The sequence below is a fragment of the Megalops cyprinoides genome, chromosome 9, assembly GCF_013368585.1.
Source record: "Megalops cyprinoides isolate fMegCyp1 chromosome 9, fMegCyp1.pri, whole genome shotgun sequence".
Classification (NCBI taxonomy): domain Eukaryota; kingdom Metazoa; phylum Chordata; class Actinopteri; order Elopiformes; family Megalopidae; genus Megalops; species Megalops cyprinoides.
The window spans coordinates 11,681,886-11,690,690 of NC_050591.1; the positions used below are offsets into that span (position 1 = coordinate 11,681,886).

Below are 8,805 nucleotides of genomic sequence, written 5' to 3' on the forward strand. Positions count from 1 at the left end.
GCTGACAGAAGCTGAACATCAGAGTTGCTGTTAGACTAAGTGCAGAACTTCAGCTGTAAGGTGCTTGGATCTAAATGTGTTGACAGGAAAGAGTGTGATGCTAGCTGTCATGGGCCATATATAGATCTTTCTGGGCTACAGTGGTGAAAAGTATTCAACGTCCAAGTGACACTGAATACTTGTAAGCTACATATGAACTACACAAGCTACATTTTTATCCACTACCACCAAGTGTGTTGTAGTGGTGGTGGGTTGATTGCTTCCACTCGATTTCATTTATGTATGTATTTATTTTTTGTGAGGGGGTGGGGCAAAGGGTCTTTTTAGAATGAGGTAAGACTGTGTCGGTCACACAGGACAAGCCTTTTAGCCAATGAAACGGCTTCACCCCCCACCCCACCCCGCCATGTGTGGAGAGCTTCACTTCCTCCTTCGCAGGCCGCTCTTGGATGAGGAAAAGCCGAAAAGGGGAAGAGGAAGCAGGAGGCACGCGCAGCGTTCGTGATGCGGGCCGGCACAGGAAGTGACAGATGTGGAGGTAGGGTGTTGGGGGAGGGGAGGGGGGAGGGGTAGGGGGTGCTGTCAATGTCTTTCCATACAGCCCAGGCATTGTAGCAACAGAACGTCACATACCTGTCAAGACACCCCGGGGGGGGGCGCATGCAGCCCCCCAGTGGCGCATGCAAGCAGGCGGCGGTCAACTGTCGCTGCGCAGTACCCTTGCTGCTCATTGCACCTTCTGCCCGTTTGCAGGTTAGGTATCATCCTTTGAAATGAGCCATGCTTCATCAATGAGAAAGGCATCCAAGGGACTGCAATGTCAAAGGCTTCTCGTGATAACACCCCACTGCACTGAAGTCACGTTAGGCTGTGTGCTGTTTGCGTCAGAGAAGAATTTTGCAAGAACTGTTCCCGCAAAAACTGTATAATGCCACTTTGTGAGCTGAGATGCTTCACAAGCTTGTCTGCTACATAGGCATTGTTATTCTTGAATGTAAACCGCACCAATACAATGCACAAGTTGTTCAACAGCATTTGGCATTGACTGCTGGCACTTGAATTTAAGTAAAACATAACATTGGTATATTTACAGTTGTAATACACAAATGCACAATGTGTTTTGATGACCAAAAGCCCTGAAATGTAACAGCACTTTGCTTATGAAAACATTATTATTTCCGGCATTCATTGACATATGTGCTTATATTCAATAAATGACATGTTTTGCGATAATAAACAGACAAGTAGAAGAGATGCCAAACAACTTTGAGAAGTGTGACTTCATGGCACGACCACTCAGAGATGTACCTTTCCTGACCTCCTGTGGCAGGAATATAGCACTGCAACAGGATATTAAAAGAGCCCCTCTCCAGTATGTTCTTCAGACTCCCAATACATCAGGCAGCAGCTAGCAAACTAAAATGTAGAACTTTTTCAAATGTGTTTCAAAATGATAGTTTGTCTGGAAAGATCAACAATTTGTACTGATGTTACTTAGCTGTATATATAACAATATCTCCCAAAACCCCCCTTTGACCACTTGAAGGCTTTATGTGAAGGATGGCATATTCCTTTCACCTACCTCCCAGTTTTATTATGTAACACAATGACTTCAGTGGTTGACGTTATGTTCGATCCATTTCACAATGTTATCACTAGCATCGGCACACATCACTCATGAAATGAACCAACTGTGTGTCACTCTGGACTATATGTTAAAAGAAATTTAGGAGAAATTCATGCAACTTCACATCTCAAAAAACAAGGTGCACTTTTAATGAACAGCATAATAAAGTATAAATGTCTACTCCTTACTTGCAGTAGTGATACAGTAAAAAAAAAAACAAAAAAAAAACATGCACCTTACCCACCCCTCCCCCACCCTCTACATTTAAGAGATTCCTTTATCTGTGACCATATGTTTGACCCGCTGTCTCACTGAAAGCGACCATCTGCTCGAATTCCAGATGGATCTTGGCTGTGAGAATGCCTCTGCTTTTGTGCAAACTCACTGGGCGATGTGAGGGAATCTCTCTGCCTCACAATAAAGAGCTGTTTGAGACTCAGCAAAATTTTAACTCTTTAAACTGTGGCCAAAACGAGGCCCCGCTTCCGATTTCCTTTTGATGGTGAATTCCCATTAGCGTATGTACGTTTTCATTTTTTTAAATCTATTCCAGAAATATAAACTGTACATCAGTGACCGATAGAAGTTTTTTTTCCCAAGGAAATCATAACATGATTTAGTTTCAGTACCTTTTTGCAAAACTGTTATAAACCAGAAAATGTGAAGCCACTTTCTAGGGTTTAAATATTTGATTGTGGAAAAAAGTTCTGTCAGCAGTAGGTATTTAAACGTGGAGCAGCACTTGGGACATCGAGGCCTTCCGTACAAGGAGCACTTAATTCAAGAACGCTCATTAAATCCATCTAAAACAGCTGCTTTCAGACTTAGTGTTTTGTTCAGACTGGCGGTTTAAAACTAATCATTAAGTATGAGATGCTGAGACTTATTTCTGGTCCATACTTAATTCAGCAGAACGTGCACCTCTGCGGAAGCAGGTGGGGAGAGAATCATATCACTGGAAGACATCCTAGTGCCTCTTTTTACTGCTATGCATGATTAAGGGGGGTAAAATTTAAATAAAACAAAAGGGCTGTCTTATCTCCACATGAAATCTGGTACCCCCACCCAACCCCCCAAAGGCCCAACCCTACCCGAATAACAATGCCGCTCAAACACAGGACAAAAAGACACAGGCCCCCTAACCTCATTACTCTTTGAAATTAATGTGCCGAGTCCAGTCCAGAAGTGCACTAGGACTGTTGTGAAGAAAAGAACAAAGCAGCAATGGTTTGCCATGAAAATACTTCAACACTCACACAGGGGACAAAATCACCAACAGATACGCAGTTGACACCACACAAAACTCAAAATGAGAGTAGCACCATCCCCTGCCCTTTTTTGCAGGGCTGAAATATCAGCAGTCCTGAGGAAAACTGTAATGAAATATTGCATTGTACTTTCATAAAAATACACCGGAAAATGTGTAAATATTCAATAGTGCAAGAGTGTTCCATTTCACACCTGCTTTGCCTGGCATTCACGTTATTTGTGTGTTCCTAACAAAGAGAGTTTTATAGACCCATATTCATATCCTTTTGCAGTGCAGGCAAGGTCCTGATTACACTGCAGCACATGAGTGAATACTTCACACTGGACCCTGAAATCTCATTCCTTTGGATAAAGTGGTCACTTGCTGAGTGGAACAGGGTGGTGTCCCTCACAGGGCTACTTTGAGAAAACGTCAAAAAAAGGAGTCATTCTGTGAAGCTGAAATTGCTATTGACTAACAAACCTTGCATGCAGCTCATTCCCTCTGAGAAAAAAAAAAAAGACATCCTTGTTGATTTCTGGTTTTAAAAAAAATGTTTATTTCCAGTACAAAAGAAAACCCAAATATATTAAGCTTAGTACAAACATAACCAAACATAACTGAAAGTTCTCTATAAATACATATTAAAATAAATTAAAAACAATTAATTTACTAGTTTTTTTTTCCTCCTTTAACACTGTAAACAAGCATAAAGCTTGTTGGCAAATGCAGGCATTTTAGTAAAGAAAAGAAAAATGGGAAAAAAAATTGCCAAAAAAGCATTTCAGAGGCAACTACCAAACAAATCAGAAACAAACCTACTTATTCACTTACAAAATAACAAGTAACTATTGACACTGACAAACGATACATCATTCTATTTAAATAGGTGCAGTGCGTAATCTATGGTCAGACATCAGTAACTTATTTTCTTGGTGGAGGGAAAGGATTCTATTCAATTTGGACTACCCCCTCTACTCAAACACAGCACCCTGAAAAAACATGGTCAGTACTTATTTTTTCAGCTGGTTCCTGATTAAATGAAAAGGCAGACCAGACTTTAAAAGCACCAAAAACGAATTCCATCACCTCACTTTTTTAGTTCTGTACAAGTTATGTCCAAATAAGTTTCATACAGAACAAAATGCTACATGTCTGAGTCAAAGAAGCTAACAGGTATTACCCAGATGAAATGACTGTAAAAGCTAAAAGTCGTCTAAGAACAAATTGCAAAACTTCACAAAAAGCATTGCTCTTCTTAAGAGGAAAAAAATACTACCTATTTCCATATAAAACTCTTGACAACGACAATGTCATTTACCGGTTTAACAAAAACCAAACCTTTGCCAAACAGCTTGTCTGTTTTTTTTAAGCATTAAAGGTCCTGAACAAGTCCACCTGCAAGAAAACCAGTCTGGGGTGAACACACATTTAGGGTATAAAAAGTATCAACAAAAACCTTCCCCCAAAAATATATCAGAACCCCCGGAAATATTCATAGAAAACAGGGGAGGGTCTGCAGAGATTACAGCAACATGCTTTTAACCTCCTCTTTGGCTTTGTAGAATCAAGACATCTTGAAATGTATTTTTAAATTTTCCTCTTTTTACCTCCATGTGCATGACCGAGTTGCTTGTTACAGCTTTAAGAGAACAAAAACAATGTATTCTTCTGCAATCTGATCTTTTTTTAACAGGAAAGTGTCAATCACATTGTGATTAAGTGTGATCTTTGTTCAATTCTATTACACACAGGGGAAAACACAGGGTGTCCAGCTGCCCCGTTTTTGATCAATACTGAGCTTCCCCTCTTGTACTCGACTGTATGTTCTGACTTGAGCATTAAACTGGGAAGTTTACTGAGGTGCCAAGCAACAGCCCGTACATTACAGTAGGTATACAATGGTATACAATCAAGGTTTTAGAAAAATGCATTTTTGTCTAATCAACACAAAGCAAACTGCCCTTCCTCCCTGACTGCCCGTCTGAGCCGCAGGGAACCGTGGGTAAGCGGTGAAGGGAGAATGAGAGTTAGAGGAAAAAGCCGGAACCTCCGCTGCCGTCGCTGCAGAAGCCGTCGTCCGGCACGGACAGCTGGCTGAAGATGGGCAGCCGCTTGCTGGGCCCCTCGAAGACGGAGGACTCCGATCCGCTCAGGCTGCTGACGGAGCTCCCGGAGCCTCCCTCGTGGTCAGAGAGCGAGGTGTACGACAGGCTCCTGGACCCCAGCGCCAGACTTCCCAGCGGGCTTTGCTGCGGGCACCCTTCCGCTTTTGCCCCGGGGACGTGAGAGGGGCACGGGGCGATGCGACCGCAGAAGGAGCAGCCGGGGTCGCGGGAGGGCAGGAACTGGGGCCTCGGCTCCAGGCCGAGGTCGAATATGGAGGGGGAATCCATCTCGGGGAAGGCCGGGGAGAGCAACTCGGGGACGTCGACTGACATCGGGGGGGACGCCGAGGGCGCCCGGAGGAAGGGGTGGGGGAGGGAAGGTTCTGGAAGCTGGGGGGCAGAGGGGAAGCCGGGGAAGCTTACGCTCTGCCGCAGGAGGGGTGGCCGGCGTCCACGGTGCGGCTGGGGCTGCACCCGGGCGGGGCCCAGGTCATCCTCGTTGTTGTGCACAAAGTGGCAGCGGATGCCGTATGGGCAGTACCCAATAGTGTGGAATGTGCGGCACGGCTCCGTCTTATACTTCGGGTGGCGGTTGAGATCGCGGAGCTCCTCGGGCCCATGGGCAAACTGGCACTTGCCACCGTACTTGCAGACGCCGCTTTCCGCGAAGGTGCGGCACAGCTCAGTCTTGTATCGTGATGAGGAAGAGGAGGAGGACGAAGAGCTGGGAGCAGAGCCTGTGGAGGACAAGGTAACGGGCTGCTTGCAGTGACTGGTCTGACTGGTCTCGCTGGGGGACGACCAACGCAGACTGCCCGTGCTGGGCTCCACCATGCTGACTGAGCGCTCTGCCCAGAAGGACATTTTGTTCCACTGTGACAGAGGAGGACAGGACTGCTCCATATACTGCCCCCAGTGGCTGGAGGTCATGGGTGCACCTTCTCTCGAGTCTGCTGAGAGACTGGAACTCGCCAAGGAAAGAGGAGTCTGGACCTTCTTGTAGCCAATAGGCCTCACTGGCAGCGCTGTGGTTTTGGGAGGCTCTCGGAGGTCAAGGCTGGGGAACTTCTACAAGGAAGCAAGAAAAAATCCTGCTGTCAACTAAAGGCAGAATCCCTCCAACACTAATGCTACCACTGCTGTCATGAACAACAGATGAAACTATACATTTCCACATTACCATGGACAAAGGTTACAAAAATCATTTAATGAAATCTCATGTCTGGTGTGTTTAGACTTTGGTTGCAACAACACCTAATACTTTCACCATTTATTATTAGCTACACAATTCTATACAAGCTCATCCTGTGAGCCTTCAACATGTGAAAGTGTAAGTTTTCCCTTTTCCAACAACAATGCTGGACCAATGCTGTTGATATGGATTCTTCAGGAGCATAATAAAATGAAACTGTAGAAATGACTAAATTTGTGTCAGTCAGGTCCATCCCTCCACATATAAGGTTGGTGTATCTCCTAAATATGTTTCAGTTTGGTAAGAGTTATGCACACTGTTAAAGTAAATTTAAAAACCGTTGTCAATGTAAATTCAGTGAAAGGTTCGTGCCAATAGTGCAAGGAAAGATTACAAGACGCTCAAAATTATGACGAATACACAAACAGGACAACGTCGGTGGGAAAGAAAATGTGATATCAAATCTACGATGCATGGCGATACACTGTTTCTTACTGGCACACCAATCGCTGTGCAAAACTCAAACCTGTATTTCTGGGGGTGCATTGTGCCCAGTGACCCTCTGGTCTCTATGTTTGTGTAAATTAAAAGGAAACGTGCACATCGATCATATCTGCAGCCAATGAGGACACTGCGGAGTTCAAGAAGTAAGTAACGGAGCGCTGTGACTCAGCTTTAAGGCCCTGTCCTGGTCACCGCGGCAGAAAAGGGAGGCATAGCCTACTAACTATCAGATTCACTTGTGGAGGACTATCAATGGTGTGGTAAGTAGAGCAAGACGCGCAGAACAAAGCTGAAAACCGACGAACACATTCTTGGCAAACGTCAGCCAACTATAAATTAATCTCTATACACTTAGCTAACTGGTGAATTTATCTAACGCTAGCAAGCATGCTAAAACTCGTGCAACTGTACTCAAGAGAACAGAATAAACATCGGCGCCAACTTCCTTAACGTTAGCGAATGCTAGCTACGTAATTTGTCGTCTAGATTGAACAAACTGGGAACTGTTGTCCAGATACTCAGCATCATGGAACACAGTAGGTAGTTAACAAGCCATCTACCGAGGCGATAACTAGTAACCGCTAAATGAATGTCGTGGGAAATTAATTTTGCTCGCAAATTAGTTAAACTGATATTACCCAACTTATTAGCTACCTAACAAACTTTTTCTCCACATACCGCCTCAGCGACTGTAATTATAAGCGACAATCTGAGGTCGTCTGCTTTCAACTGTATTAACAGTTTTAACATCACGCCTCAAAGAACCAGAAGAGAGAGCACAGCAAACACAAGCAGCTGGCTTGCTAGTTAGCAAACATTCTTGCTAACTGATCACACTCTCAGGATCCCGTCCAATAACATCAACTTTGAAAATATATGACTGTGTCCAGCTAGTTAGCAACTTCATCGAAAGTTGCATCCACATACGGCGATGAATTAGCGACCTAAAGTTAGTTCAACATGAACTGATGCTCATTTAAAAAGTAGCTGGCTAGCTAACGTTAGCTAGCTGCACCGCTTACAAGCTTTCTAAACATCGTGCCGTTTTTTCACCACTTCCTAATGGTATATCTTGCCAATCCCAACACAAAAAATCTATTTACCTTGCACAGAACTTCTTCGAAATCGAGAAGCGGATTGAGGACGTACGATGGCATTTTGAAGCTTTCCAATAATTGTTGACTTCTCCTTCGTGCGCCCACGTAACTTCACCTTCCTCCCAATGGAAACTTTTCAAGCTAAAGTTAAAGTTGTCTGCTACGGGTTACAACTCTTGCGGACGCACACGTGTGGTTTTAATGGTGCACCGTGCAGGCTGGCCCCGCCTCCAGGCCGAAACTTTTCCCTTTTGCTTTTTTGCCATTTGTTCCTCCCACTCGCGTCTCACGGGTTCTGACAGCAGCGTGACGCAATGCACTTGTGCCGAGAGTTGGTATGAGACGTGGGCCGCATAGCAGGGCCGACGGAGCCGCCAGCCGCGACAATAGCAATACTGAAAGTGTAAGTCACAACCACAGCGTGCACTCTGGAAAAAAAAAAAAAAAAAAAAAACAAATTCAAGATAAATTTACAACAAAAAATATGACGTTATAAATTATGTAAGTGGCTTAAGCTGTTATTGGGCTTCGGCAATTTCGTTCAGTCAAAACAAAAATAAGATATGCGTGAGCAAAAGTTGGTCGTGCCTTAAATTTTCAGAATTAGGATTGACGTCATTGTGATGTTACATTGAATGCCCGCAAATGCATCCCGTTTCAGTTCGCAGCAAATAGTCAGCCTTTATATCTTTGTATCGCTGACGGACATTTCTCCCAGGGACACAAGAAAATAATAATTGTGTTTTAAGAGTGTGGCTGTTGATTAGCTGTCCATGCCCCTGCGGCAGACATGTATCATAACATGCACTGAAAAACCCACGATACTGTACTTTTCTTTTTACCTAGTTGTGTCACAAAACATTGTATTGTAGATGAGGAGGGTAAGCTTGTCAAGGATTTCAGATCGATTGCAGGCAAATGTGGGTGAACTGTACAGTCCATTCAGAACTTAAAATACATTGTTTACACACTAAATCTTTGTTTAAAAAGTTGATTTTTCAATAGTTACTTAGAATCCCAAAAGCTAT

General features: G+C 43.9%; 1 protein-coding gene across 1 annotated transcript; it reads right to left on the minus strand.

Annotated features, from left to right (window-relative positions):
• Window positions 1-3,657: 3,657 nt before the first annotated feature.
• Window positions 3,658-7,961, minus strand: zgc:114130 (uncharacterized protein LOC570332 homolog). The gene is made up of 2 exons (XM_036535944.1): window positions 7,784-7,961; window positions 3,658-6,052 (listed from the first exon to the last, which is right to left on the minus strand). The coding sequence occupies exons 1-2, from the start codon at window positions 7,835-7,837 to the stop codon at window positions 4,907-4,909; spliced, it is 1,200 nt and encodes a 399-aa protein (XP_036391837.1). The 5' UTR covers window positions 7,838-7,961; the 3' UTR covers window positions 3,658-4,906.
• Between the last annotated feature and the right edge of the window lie 844 nt (window positions 7,962-8,805).

What these genes read in the sequence shown, in the direction of transcription:
- zgc:114130 (XM_036535944.1), bottom strand. Translation starts at nt 7,837, where the DNA reads ATGCCATCGTACGTCCTCAATCCGCTTCTCGATTTCGAAGAAGTTCTG. An exon ending in TCGAAGAAGTTCTGTGCAAG is followed by an intron (nt 6,053 to 7,783) that starts GTAAATAGATTT and finishes GCTTCCTTGTAG; the next exon opens with AAGTTCCCCAGCCTTGACCT.